Here is a 13581-nt window from a genome sequence, read left to right as displayed (position 1 = left end):
TCCACGTGCTTGTCCTTCCTACAAAAGCCTCGCGGTCTTGGCCTTTTCATATCCCCACTTTGACTGTTTTCCAAGTAGCAGCCACGCCATTTTTGTAAAGCAAACTGTGGCCAGCATCCCCATATCTGTGCTTGAATTCATAGGCACGTGAGAAGGGTTATTTTTCACCCTATGAAATAATATATTAACAGGGTTTCTTTAGTCTTCTTATACATTTACAGGTAATTCCATTCACAAAAATAAATAAATATTCTATTTAGGAACAAATTTAAAAGTAGTACACTGTGATTAATTTTCTTCTTTGCCCTGTGTTTTGAGTATCTAAGTCCATAATTTTTCCTTTTTGGATTTTTGGTCAACAATACTATATTTCTTCTGCTGGTAATTTTTACCATTAATTTGTAATTTCTGTTTTTTTTTGTGTGTGTGTGTGGTTATGCGGGCCTCTCACTGTTGTGGTCTCTCCCGTTGCGGAGCACAGGCTCCGGATGCGCAGGCTCAGCGGCCATGGCTCACGGGCCCAGCCGCTCCGCGGCATGTGGGATCTTCTCGGACTGGGGCACGAACCCGTGTCCCCTGCATTGGCAGGCAGACTCTCAACCACTGCGCCACCAGGGAAGCCCCGTAATTTCTGTTTTTAATGTGAAAACAACCAAACTGTAATGCTCAATCAGTCACTCCATTCATTTCTTTCCATCTTCCCATCAAATAAGCAATGTTGTGTAGAGGAAGTTATTGTAAGAGAAGTGAACACCCACGCTCCCTTCTTTCTCAACACCTGCATGTGCCTCTCGATGCCCAGGGCCAGCTCTCTACGTGTACAACAATGCGGTTTTCACCCCGGAGGACTGGCACGGCATTCAGGAGATAGCACGGAGCCGGAAAAAGGACGACCCTCTGAAGGTCGGGAGATTTGGAATTGGGTTCAATTCTGTCTATCATATAACAGGTATGGTGTTTGGCTTTTCAGTCTTGAGACTGAAAATTATTTTAGCCTATATTTTGTACTTCATTGGGTTAACTTCAGAGATGATACTGTTTTAAAAGGCATTTTTCCCAAATTCTCTGTCAGTGGCAAGAAGTATATCAATGAAATATCAGTGCGTCTTGTGTTTTCTCAAGTTACCATGGTAACTATACCAAATCTTCATCATGTGATGCAAAAGTTAATGCCATCATTTCCGGTGGAATCAGTGTAGTATAAGTCATTTTATGTGAGGTTTGAGATTTTACGTGAGCTGTTGAAAGCCTGCACAAAATTGTTACTCTAAAAACTTTTACACTGCAAATCTTTAAGAGTCAGGCAAACTGATTTTCACAGATTTTCTTGTACATAGGTTTAAATAACAGGAAGAAGAAAGTATAATATCCAGTGGTATTGAATAACTGACAAGGGGAGGACCTTTGAAATGACTCTGGTTTCTCACTTTCCTCATAAAAATTTTACTCTCTTTAAACTTACGAGTATTTTAACCATTACTTTGAAATCATGCTTGTAATCTAGAAAGAATATGAGGTTTCTGATTCATAGTTATAGTAGGAAATACTTGAAACTCTTAGGGTAGACACCTCTAAGGGTATATGGCTGTTCTTCCAGAATCAGAGCTTTTAGTATTTACTATAGTTTTGTGATAAAACTTTTCTATGAAATTAGCACTTGTTATCGTTTAGTTTGAAACCGTTTGTGCATTTTGAACTTGCAGGAGAAGGAGGGTTGAGCTGGCAGAGCTGTAGCTGTAGCTAGAGTGGCACATAATTTATTGCCCAAACTGGGACACTGCTGAGAGTGAAAGAGGTGGTATTATTCTCAGACACTGGCCTGAATTGGGACTGCCCTGGGCAAGTGGGATATAGGGTCACCATCACTATGGCCCATTTTTAGTAAGCCTATTTTTTAAATTGCATTTACATTATTACGATATATTGTATGATATTGTGTTAAGTAATATTACTTATGTGTTATGTAATAACAGTGATGAAATCATTATATAACAATTATACGAATATTAATATTCATGTGTTCAAGCATTTGTGAGTTGCTCCTCACATCTGTGTCATGTAGTAGTCTTTAAATTTTATGGGGCACACACGTGAGTTGCACAAGCATGGAGCCAGCTGTACGGGAGTGAATTGTTTAGAGATTCCCCTGATGGCCAGCATCTGCTCTCACTGTGGATTTGTTCGCTATCGGAGAACGAGCACATTTATGTGGGACAGTGTTACCCGGGGTGCCGTTCTCTAATCCGAGGATCCGTGAAGTTCTTGAGTCCTGCTTTACAACCATCAGGAGCCTTCCTGACGTAGTTTCAATAGTGGGAGTGGAACAGGGAGTGTGGACGAGGGGGCCGTGGACCGGCGTTGCTGGTGGACATGGTGGCTGGGCCGGTGGATGTAACGTTTCGTACTTAAAATACGCGAGAGCTTAGGAGTCGGCGGTTGTGACACCTGAGGCTGTGGTCAGTGACCATGCGTATTACAGGTGGACCTCACGGAGTTGTGTCTTGTGTGAAGGTTAGGCCCTCAAGTCACTGCCCATTTCTCACTCGCTCCAGGGCACGGTGCTTGCTGATCATCTGTGTTGTTCTTTCCCTTCCCTCTTTTCTCAGAGGATCTGTGGTTGAAGTTTTATTTTGAGCATAGGCTGCAACTCTGTTCTGTTTAATTGGGTTCACTTGGCTATGGGGAGCGTGTAAATATCCAAATTCTCTTTACGTATTTTAATTGTTTAGTAAGTGTTTGAAGATGTATCTTAGGTTTTCACAACAATCATGTAAAGTCTCTCAATGCCTGGTACTTTTTGAATCAAAAGGGAAATCATTTTTTGTGCTCAAAGAATTCTATTTCCAAAGCTAGATTTAGTTTGTTTTAGATAAATCTGTGTAGAGTCGCCCTGTGGCTCATGCTTCTTCGTGTGTAATATATGATAGTAACTATGTGCTGTAGTTGTGCTTACAGTTGTCCTTTAAATTTCAGAGTTGATCATGACTTGAATTTTCCTTTACAGATGTTCCTTGTATCTTTAGTGGTGATCAGATTGGGATGTTAGATCCTCATCAGACACTTTTTGGTCCACATGAATCAGGCCAATGTTGGAATCTCAAAGAGGACAGCAGAGAAATTAGCGAACTTTCAGACCAGTTTGCACCATTTATTGGCATCTTTGGCAGCACCAAGGAGACGTTTATAAACGGCAGTTTTCCAGGAACATTTTTCCGTTTCCCCCTTCGGCTGCAGCCCTCTCAGCTTAGTAGTAACCTCTACAATAAGCAGAAGGTTCTCGAGTTGTTTGAGTCTTTCAGGGCAGATGCAGACACGGTGCTGCTCTTTCTGAAAAGTGTGCAGGACATCTCCTTACACGTCCGCGAGGCCGATGGAACAGAGAAGCTGGTCTTCAGAGTGACTGCTAGTGAGAGTGCAGCCCTGACACAGGAGCGGCCGGATTCTATAAAGATCCTGGGGGCCGCCATCAGTAACTATTGTGAGAAGATTCCCAGCAGCAGCATAACCTGTGTCACGTACCCTATAAATATAGTTTTAGAAGATGAGAGTGCCAGGGGTCCACAGAAAACGTCTTGGCTGGTGTGTAACAGCGTGGGTGGGCGAGGGATTAGTAGTAGGCTTGATGCGTTGGCTGATGAGTTGAAGTTCGTCCCCGTCATTGGAATAGCCATGCTGCTGTCAAGTGGAGATGAGCAGGAGGGAGGAGCAGCGTCCGAGTTCTCTGGGAAAGCCTTCTGCTTCCTTCCTTTACCGCCTGGCGAGGAAAGCAAAACCGGCCTCCCAGCTCACATCAGTGGCTTCTTCGGCCTGACGGACAATCGCAGGAGCATCAAATGGAGAGAGCTGGACCAGTGGAGGGACCCGGCCGCCTTGTGGAATGAGTTTCTCGTCCTGAACATCGTCCCTAGAGCCTACGCCACTCTGATCTTAGACTCCATAGAACGTCTGCAGGCGGGAAGGAGCCCCGACCTGCCCCTGTCGGTGGATGTCATCTACAAGCTGTGGCCCGACGTCAAGCGGGCCACGGCGCACTGGCAGCCCGTGTTGGAGCCTCTGTTTCACGAGCTGTTCCAGCACGCAGTCCTGTATTCCCTCAGCGGCCACTGGGTCCCCTTGGAGCAGGCATGCTTCTCGGAACTGGACGAGAGTCTGGAATGCACCAGGTCCGTGCTCAGCTATCTCCAGAGCTCAGGGAAGCAGGTCGTCAGGGTCCCGGCCCACGTGGCCGCCGCCGTTCAGCTCGCCGTGTCCAGCGTGAGGCCCGTGAGGAAGGTGACGCCCGCGTGGACCCGGCAGGTGCTGCGGAAGGCAGCGCACCTGGGCGGTACCAGCGCCGCTGAGAAGCTGCATCTGCTAGAGTTCGTGCTCTCCGACCAGGCCTACGGCGAGCTGCTGGGGCTGGAGCTGCTGCCCCTACAGAACGGAAGTTTCATCCCTTTCTCCTCGTCTGTGTCCGATCAAGATGTGATCTATATAAGCTCAGAAAACTATCCCAGGTATGCGCGGACCCCACCTTCTGCCCCTGCCCGCACTTCAGTCGGCTGCTGTGAAATTCGTCAGCTGTCAGTGTGGATGTTACCTTAGGGTGACTTTTGCAGAGCTGCTTGTTAAAATAGGAAAGGATACATTTTTACATTCTAAGGTGAAAGGCATCCAGATGTTTACCGGTTAAAGAGCGGGTCCAAGCTGTTGTTTTTCTTGGAAATTCCAATAACAGAACACAGAAAAGAATGGTTATAAAGAGCTAATAGTAACTACAGTTAGTCAAAAGTGAATTATTTTGATGAAGTTAATTTAAATTAATTAAAATACCACACTAAGTAATTCTTTATAACTCAGGGTGTGTATTGAGATTTCAGAAAATAAAATGAATTTTATTCTAAGAAGTTTAGACAATTTCTGGATTTAGATATGGTCCATGATGTCCTCATGTTTTAAAGTGAAGCCTGGGTAATACTTGATCAAAAAGTGTTGCAGTGTGATTAGATGTGTGCCTTATAATTGATGTAATATAGTAATTACATTTAACTGGCTTGAAATTATATGATTGAATTTCTGTATCTTAGAATTGTTAGAAGATTAAAATTGCTGTGTTTCTTTCACTCTTGAGGTCCCTTTTCCCAGGTCTCGAAGGAAAATTTATTTTGGATAACTTGAAGCCTCACCTTCTGGCTGCTTTAAAGGAAGCTGCCCAAACCCGAGGTATTATAGCTGTTTAGTTGTTGTTGTTTTTTTAATATATGTATTGATAAAAATGACCGTTTATGTAAGTTTCCTATTAAGTTGAACCGTTACGAAATTATTAGTTATCCATTTTAGACGTTATCACTCAGCAGTTCCATGTGGTTCAACTTCACGTACTTGTTGTAGTTTAAGATGTGTCAGTGCTGGATTCTGACATCCAGAAGAATCCGAACGTGATACTGTATTTAAAAGTCTCTTGTCACGGTCTGGCGGTGTGCCTTTATGGATGTGGTCCCTGGCACGTGCGCAGTGCTTTGCAGGTTTCAGTGCTCCCCGTTTCTTTTCCATTTGTGCCCCCAGCCTCATCCCTTGTAGCCTATCCAGTGGTGAGGGCACTCTTGTGGGTTAGAGGGCGCATACGCGGAGAGAAGGTCATCAGCCTTGCTCTGTCCTCACACCACCTGCCTCCTCAGTTCTGTGTGGCTGTCCTGAGGCAGCGTTGAGGAGATGCAGGCTGACAAAATGACCTCTGCCGCAGGGCCAGGAAAGGGCACTCCTGGGGTCGTAGCGAAGGCTGGGTGTCCTTTATTGGGAATCCTTTTTGGGAAAAAAATCACCATGGTTCTGTTTAGTATTATCTTTCAACTTTTGTGAGCATCCTTTCTCTTGTAAGACTGTTGCCTGAACATTTTCAAAGTTAGATATTGGCCTGAAAAATTCTAGATTTGTCCTACTAGTTGAGGTTGTAAAGCATATTCTTTGTTATGTGTCTTTTATACTATATGCTGTTTTCTTTTCAAAGGTAATGATTGTGCATCATTCATGTAAACAGAAGGGAAAGGAGCTGGAATGGGGGAGGCGAGTTCAGGATGGAGCAGAGTGACGCTGAAGGGAGTGCGGTGTGAACCGGGAGGGTGTCCCTGGGACACTGCTGTTCCCAATATCGAGATCCCTTCCTTAACTGGGAATTGTCATCTTCAGAGTAGCCTTTTTGGGGGTCTAAACATGGATTCCTACTACTCTGCCATTCTTTGCTCCAAAGTTTTAGAAACCCTTACTTTTCAAATTCTCTATTACATTCTTACATAAAAACGTCACGTTGAAATATAATGTACGTACAGAAAAGTATACATATCTTAAATGTAGGCCTAATGAAGTCTTATAAACTGAACATGCCCAGATCAAAACCAGAAGACTGCCAACACCCAGGGACTCCTGGCTGCCTTTTCTGTGACAGTCCTGTCCACTCAAGGGTAACTGTGACCCTGACTCTTGATAGCACCGATTGATTCAGCAAGTTATTGTACTCCCTGTGGGGGGAATCGCAGTGTGCACTCTGTCCGCTGCTTTCGCTTACTCCGAGTTTGTGGGATCCGTCCAGGCTGGTGCACGCAGTTGTGGATCACCCTTTCTCATGGCTGTGCTATTTCATTGTGTGGTTTTACTTTCTTTTGAAGACAGAGTTTTTGTTAATGGCCAGTAGTTTCTGAGGTAGCTAGGGGTTTGGAAATCAGTCAGAAGTTATTCAGAATCAAATCAGGTGGAAGGGGTAGAGAACCAGCAGAATCATACTGCTTTTACTCAAATGTTCAAGTACCCTGTAGCACAGAACATGGCCACAACTTGCTTCTCTGGCCTTAGATGGATGGGGTACCTATTGTAATATTTTTAGGGACAAATTAAATTTATATACTCTTAACTTTGGTAATTTGACATTGTTATAACGCTGAGTCTTCCCACTTTGTACGTCTTTTCATTTTCTCACCTACTGTGGATTCTGATTTGTTATTGTAGGATCATACCAATACCATGTTTTATCTCTGGTTCCTGGTTAATTTTTTTGACTGTTAAACTAGAAGAGATGTCTTCACTGTGTTTGTTGCCCGTAACCTGTGGCTCAGTTACCCCAGAAGTTGTCTTCGTGGTCACTTTTCCTATCTTGATTAAAGTATTGGCCTGCCACCCTTGTGATTATTTAATAATCCTGATCTCTAGCCTTTCCGGTATTTTTATCTGGCCATATGGGTGATGGGTAACTGCTTCCTGGGTATCTTCTCTATTGCTTTTATACCATTGGTTCCAGACAAAAATTTGTTTTTGATACTACTTTATTGCCATGTTTTGGGAACATGAAACATGTATAGGGACTGATGGGGACCCAATAAATGACACCTCTGCTTTCCTGAGAGCCGCGTCAGTGAAGAGATGCACAGAGAGGGATCCAGCAGGTAGACGTCGCCAGTCTCCCCTGTGTTACTGATAATCCTGGTAGTGGGGCTCCTGGCTTGCGGCGCGTGGTGGACTTGTGCTGTGACCCCTCCAGAGGTGGGTGAGCTCGCCAGGCCAGTTGCAGGGGCACTGGGAGACCTCGGGCTTCCTTCCTGGGTACGCCCTGCCCCACGAGTCTCCCTGGGCAGGGGCAGAGCCTCTTCACCCTGACTGGTTGATAAGTCATTCCTCTTTCTGGTGTGTGGGGCAGGTGGGGAACTACGAGTGGGGACGGGAGAGGCCGAGAGTATTACGTCTGTGTAGCTCCCTGCCTGTGGTAGGGAACGTCCCAGATGTCTAACAGCACTGGGTCTTTTTTGCTCTAAATAATGACTGTGTGATTGTTTTGCTGACACAAAGCACTGTGGACTTCTGTTTACCAATTATCAGTAAAATCTGATTGGCCAATTTTGAAAGTACTGCTGCATACAATTGAAGTATGAAGTTTTTTTCCTCTGCAAGGGGTATTTCTCTAATTCTGTAGCCCAAGCAAAATCTGTCTCATTGTGTGGTAGTTTTACCTTTCACTTGCTTCACATTTAAAATCCTGAGCTAAGTATTAAGTTACTACTTGTACTTTCACCGTTTACCTCTGTTGCCTCTTTCCCATTTGCAATTACACGCTTCCGTCTTTTCCGTTTGGGGGAAAACAAAACAGACCTTGACTTTGATTCGCTTTCTTGCATCCCGACATAGTCCAGCTTCTGGAAGGAGTGGCGTGTGTTTGTTGTCTGTACTTTCTCATCATCTGTTATCACAGCACATGGACTTTTGCTTCTACGTCATTTCAATAAAATTGCCTGACTGAGGTCACCAGTTAATGACTTTTTAAAAATTATAAAGTCTAGTGGAATGTTCTGTCCCTTTTACCTGACTTCCCTGCAGCTTTGGTATTATTGGTCACTCCCTCTTTGAACTCCCTGGCTTTGATGATACCACTCTCTCGGTGTCCTTATACTTCTTCGCCTGCTTCTGAGAATTATTTGTGAATTCCCGTTCCTCAGCTTACCCCCTAAATGGGATTAGCTCAGGAACTCCTTGCTCAGCTCTCATTTTGTTCCTCACTTTCTTCGAGTATACTCATTCACCCCCAGGCATCCACTGTCACGCATATGTGATGGTCTCCATACCTTCGGTTATCACCCCAGTCTCAAGAGGGGCAGTGTAGTGCAGTGTGGTGGTTACAAGCCTGGGCTCTGTGGCCGCACAAATCTGGGCTCAGAGTCAACTCCTCCATCGTGTGACTTTGAACAAATTACCCGACCTGTCTGAGCCTCTTTCCTCATCAGTATCGTGGCAGCACAGGAACACCCTTCCATTAAGAGTATATCAGGGAGCTCAGCTCGGGGCTCTGTGTCCACCCAGAGGGGTGGGATAGGGAGGGCGGGAGGGAGGGAGACGCAAGAGGGCGGGGATATGGGGATATATGTATATGTATAGCTGATTCACTTTGTTATAAAGCAGAAACCAACACACCATTGTAAAGCAATTATACTCCAATAAAGATGTAAAAAAAAGAGTATATCTGGGGCCCTCAAGATTCAATTACATGAAATGCAAGATTGCTTTCTTACAAGTGGAATGAAATGAGAAAAAGGGTTGAGTGGAGGATGGCAGGCAGTCACAACTTACCAACTGAATTTTATCCAGTTTGCATTATCGCAGCGGGGCAGCTTATTGATAACCTCAATTGTAATGTTTTAGTCGTGGTAGGCGTTTCTCTGAAGATCGGATGATGTGTACAGAACGTGTACAGTTTAACACGCTACCTGCTCATAAGAAATGGTGATGAGGTGGCAGCTGCTATCATTCTGCCCCTGGAGTTCCTTAGGAGTCTCAAGGTCGGCATTCTCCCAGCTGGGGTCCTCATCCTCTCTCTGCGTCTGTCTCTCCTTTTGCCTGGTCCTTCCTCTTGAGAAAGGCACCCGTTACCATGCCCAGGAATGAACCCCTCGCTCGCCATCCTTGTTCTCCAGTCTCCGGGGTCTGGGGATTGCATTTTCTCTGGCTGTGCTGCAGGCCCTCTGTCTCGGGGACACGCCGTCACTGTGCCCACACCCCTCGTCTCATCACCGCCTGCCCCGCTCGCAGGTTTCGAGCAGATCCTGACGCGGGACAGGCGCGGTCTTGTTCGTGTGGCCTGCGGGGCATCCCGTGGTTGGCCCCTCGGTATCCCTCTTCTGTTCTTGTCACCACAGGCGCTTGCAGGTGCACAAACTTGAGTTCCCTGCACCCTGTGAGACCAGAACCCTGTGAGATTTGTCACCGCCGTGCAGCATAGCGCCCACTTCAAGGTGGGTGCTTGGTAAATTTTTTTTTACCTGAATTAAGGTTTTCTCATACCTGTGTTTTGCACACGGTGTTCCTTTTGCTTAGACTACTGGCTCCCTCCTCCACTTGGCCCTGTGACTTTCCTTCACCTTCTAACCCTCAGCCCACGCGCCTCCTCCAAGCGGCTCCCTTTCCCACTCTCGCGTCTCCGGCCCTGCCCGGCACCGCAGGCCTGAGGGGCCGTCTCTGGTTCACGCCCGGACCCCGTCGCAGTCCATGTGCTCCCCTTTGCCTGGTCACAGGCACGTTTTCACTGTGCCAGACTACGAATCCTTGAGAGCAGGGGCCGTCTGTTACTTCTTTCGTACTCCCAGTGCCTGGGTGACAAGCTAACGCTAAGCCCCCGCGGCTGGGCCAGGTGGGATGGTGTTGCACGGACAAGGACGAAAAGGCAGACCCCCCACTGTGCCTGTGAGTCAGGATTTCCTGTGTCTTCAGTATCTCCTTTGCTCTCCACAATCCTGAGATAATCGTCACCCTCCTTTGAGGGCTGGGGACGTCGAAGCCGAAAGAATTTGAAGGATTTACGTGACCTGCTAGAGCTGCAGAATTGGAACGATGATTCTGTTTTGTTTTGTTTTTCCTATTACAGATCGAGATTATTTCTGTGTTAGGTTACCTGAGCAAATGGGTGACAGTCAGAAGTTAGAGGAGCCGGTCAATGGGTTTTGAAGGAAATAAATAGAAAAAAAGTTGAGTCAGACAAATGGTAGGAATGCCTAATAGTTTGGTTTTAGCTCGTATTGAAATACATCTTTCAATCTTAAATGTACATTCTGCTACGTTTGGAGTTTTGTTTATGTGTAAGAGTCTGCAAACTGTTATCTTAAGATACAGAACAATTCCTGTAGCCGTCACGTGAGAATTGTGACAATCTGGCCTTTTCTAAGAACGGATTTAATTACATTCTAGCACAGCAACTTCTCTGGGGATGCTCAGGTATGATGACTAAACGTGTTCATTTGTAGCCTGATGTTTTTGTTCATTTGATTCTTTGAATCCTGGTTTTTGCTTACCTAAGTAGCTAGAAGTTATATGAGTATTTTTTTTCTGGTGGTAATTATTAAAGGAGAGAGGAAACTATACTAGTGGAGTATATAGGTGGTTGTTACACATACCACAATAAAACCATATTCAAATGACTTGGAAACATTCATTTCATCGGACATTTAGTCTCAAATGAAAGAATTATCTTGAAATTGGTATTTTAAGCTGTGGTATTTAATGGGGAAGTGTGAGAGTGCACACACCTATTATATGATGCACGTAAATATTGAGATTAAAAAGGTCAGAGGGGATCCGTTCTGGGATCTGTGCCGATGAAGTGAGAGGCCCTGCGTGGACTGGCCACCGAGGAGCGTGGTCCAGTGTGCCTAGTGCCCCCGGGGAACAAGCAAAGGTAGAGTGGCTGCCAGCTCCCATTAGGGACGGCCGCTGACTGTTCGCACAATGCTGAGTGTCAGTTATTGACTGTCTTTTTTTTTTAATAACAAGTTTTGACTCAACTTGTATTATTTCCCCCCAGTTCATGTTTCACTTGGAAGATCAGAGGATGTAAGATTTGCTTTACAGAAATTCTTTTTCTAGTAAACATTATTTTTTGAGTCAGTCTCTTCCTTGAAGCTGAAATAAATTTAGAAACCAAGTCATTGTTATAGTGGTAATTCATATAAATATTAACTTTGGTTTCTAGCTTGTGTTAAAAGCGGCTGGTCATCCACACCTGCCATGACTGTATACTCTTATATTTTTAAGGTGTGAGCAAAGAGGAAGACAGGATCTTGATGTCAGCGGGCTGCACAGTTAGTGCCTGCCCTGGGGACTCTGGGTTGTGTCAGCCATCTCCCCACTGTTGTCCGTCTCCTATTAGGGATGGAAACTAGGAAGCCGAAGCAGTGTCAGTGATGACTTCTGGAGAGAAGTTGGTCACGAGTGCTGTTCTGAATGACGCTCGTGCCTTCTGAGGTAGAATGAGGTTTCCGCTGGCCCCCTTGGGGTGTTAGGTGCTGCCGCCAGGCTTGCAGAGAGCCCGAGGGAGTGCTGAGCCTGCCGGCGGGCTGTCCTCGCCTTCCCTGTGTGCTCATTTTCTTTCCCTTTTTTCCTTTTCCTTCGAAGGTCTGCCTGACTGATGGCATACCATTTAATTGGCCCCTCACCTTATTTTGAAGTAGACTGTAATATCCTATTTCCATTCATGATGAAAACCCTTCTCAAAGTTAGGACTGAACATAAACACATAAATAAACAAAAAACGTAGTGCAGTCCTTGAATAGTGATTCAGCATGTCGATGTGATTATCTTGAACCGATCTATAGGAAAGCACAAACTACCTTGAGAAGAGATATTTCTAAACAGACACATCTGTTGAGAGTTTAGATAAGCACTTTCTGTCTCCAGGGACACCTAACAGTACTACTTAACCTCTTTTGACAGTGCTGATGATTTTAAAGGCTAGGCCACAGAAACACAAGTCATTTATTAAAACACTGTGAAATTATTTTACTGATACTGTTGGAGATGCTTTACAATTTCAGTGACTTTCTAATCCAGGGCAGGGAGACTTCTTTCTGTGTTAACATTTATATTTTAGGGTAAAAGCTAAAGGCTTAAATACGAAATAAACAGAAATCGGGACTTCAGATTGAATTGACTTTTGTACTTAGAATTGTGTCCTACTACATTTTCTCTCTCCTTTGTTTTCCCTGCTGTGTTTTCATTTGAGCATGACTGGTGTTAATCGCATGTTACGTGTGGTGTGCGGGTTTTATTGGCATTTTATTTATACACTGATATTAGATAACTTTCCTGAAGGTAGGCATGTTTTATAAGTTCCAAAGTTCATGCAAGGATATTGGATAGGATTATCTACAAAATGCATGTCATGTGCCAATTACTAACGTAGGACACAGTGTGGTGCATATTTGATTTTTTTGTTGAGTGTTCTGATTTTTAATTTCTAACCCTTTTTTGTATCTTTGGTATTGTATCCTTGCCTTACTTGTGATTTGGAAATTCTATTATAGTTAATGCAATTCAGTAAGCATTTTTTAGAATATTAAACAAATTAATTAAAACAATTATATCTTAATGGGACTCACAGACGGAGAAGGCTATGCTAGTCAGACTATTGACAAGATTTTATGACTTCTTAAATATTACTACTTGACTTACCCTAAGTCACACAATGTAGAAACTGATAATAATCAGAACGTGGGTATTGATGTCTTCAAAAGTTGCAAAAGTATGCCCTTGCTTAAACTTCTATGGCAGTAATTCTAAATGTCTTATTGTAACATGAAAGATAATTTTCTTGGTAGAAAGTAAGGTCATCTTCCTGATGTGTGAGTCTGTGGAACAAGGGTGTCCTTCCTTGGTTAACAAATGCTGATACAGAAAAATTTCAAGGGGCTTGAGGTGTGCCCCCTTTTATAACTTGCCAAAATTAGTCTTTTAAGAGTCTAGAAATTACGTGTACCTAGGGAGAAAATGGAATATTAGTTTTCCATAAGATTGAATTTGAGATGCTTTTTATTTCTCTATATGGGCAAATAACATACCTATAGGTACCTAGTGTTATTTTAAAATTTTATTACTTCTGGTATTGCAGATAAAATACTCTGAAACACAACATGCACTTAGAAATGAAATGTTATTTTCTAGACCACTGATTAAAAGTCAGCAAAAATCTTTTTTTCCCCAGAGAAAACCTTGTTAGTCTCCTAGTTTATAAAACATCTGGGAGTGGAGCTGCCTTGTTGGGGGTAACCCTGCCTTCACAGCAGGGCCCGCTTCCCCTGT

At 44.2% G+C, this 13581-nt stretch overlaps 1 protein-coding gene across 3 annotated transcripts in view; it reads left to right on the top strand.

The window, feature by feature from the left end:
• The window catches only part of SACS (sacsin molecular chaperone), a 76116-nt gene that overhangs the window by 48899 nt on the left and 13636 nt on the right, over nt 1-13581 (top strand). For 2 of the 3 annotated variants that reach the window (XM_033843539.2, XM_019936891.3), the window contains 3 exons: nt 803-949; nt 3005-4496; nt 5111-5202. In XM_033843539.2, coding sequence (XP_033699430.1) covers nt 803-949; nt 3005-4496; nt 5111-5202 — 1731 coding nt within the window. The remainder of the gene's footprint in view (nt 1-802; nt 950-3004; nt 4497-5110; nt 5203-13581) is intronic. The other variant, XM_033843541.2, reaches the window with a different exon arrangement.

Source organism: Tursiops truncatus, chromosome 18, assembly GCF_011762595.2.
Source record: "Tursiops truncatus isolate mTurTru1 chromosome 18, mTurTru1.mat.Y, whole genome shotgun sequence".
Taxonomy (NCBI): Eukaryota; Metazoa; Chordata; class Mammalia; order Artiodactyla; family Delphinidae; genus Tursiops; species Tursiops truncatus.
Note: the sequence above shows the minus strand (reverse complement) of the source record. Positions and strands in the feature narration are given on the sequence as shown.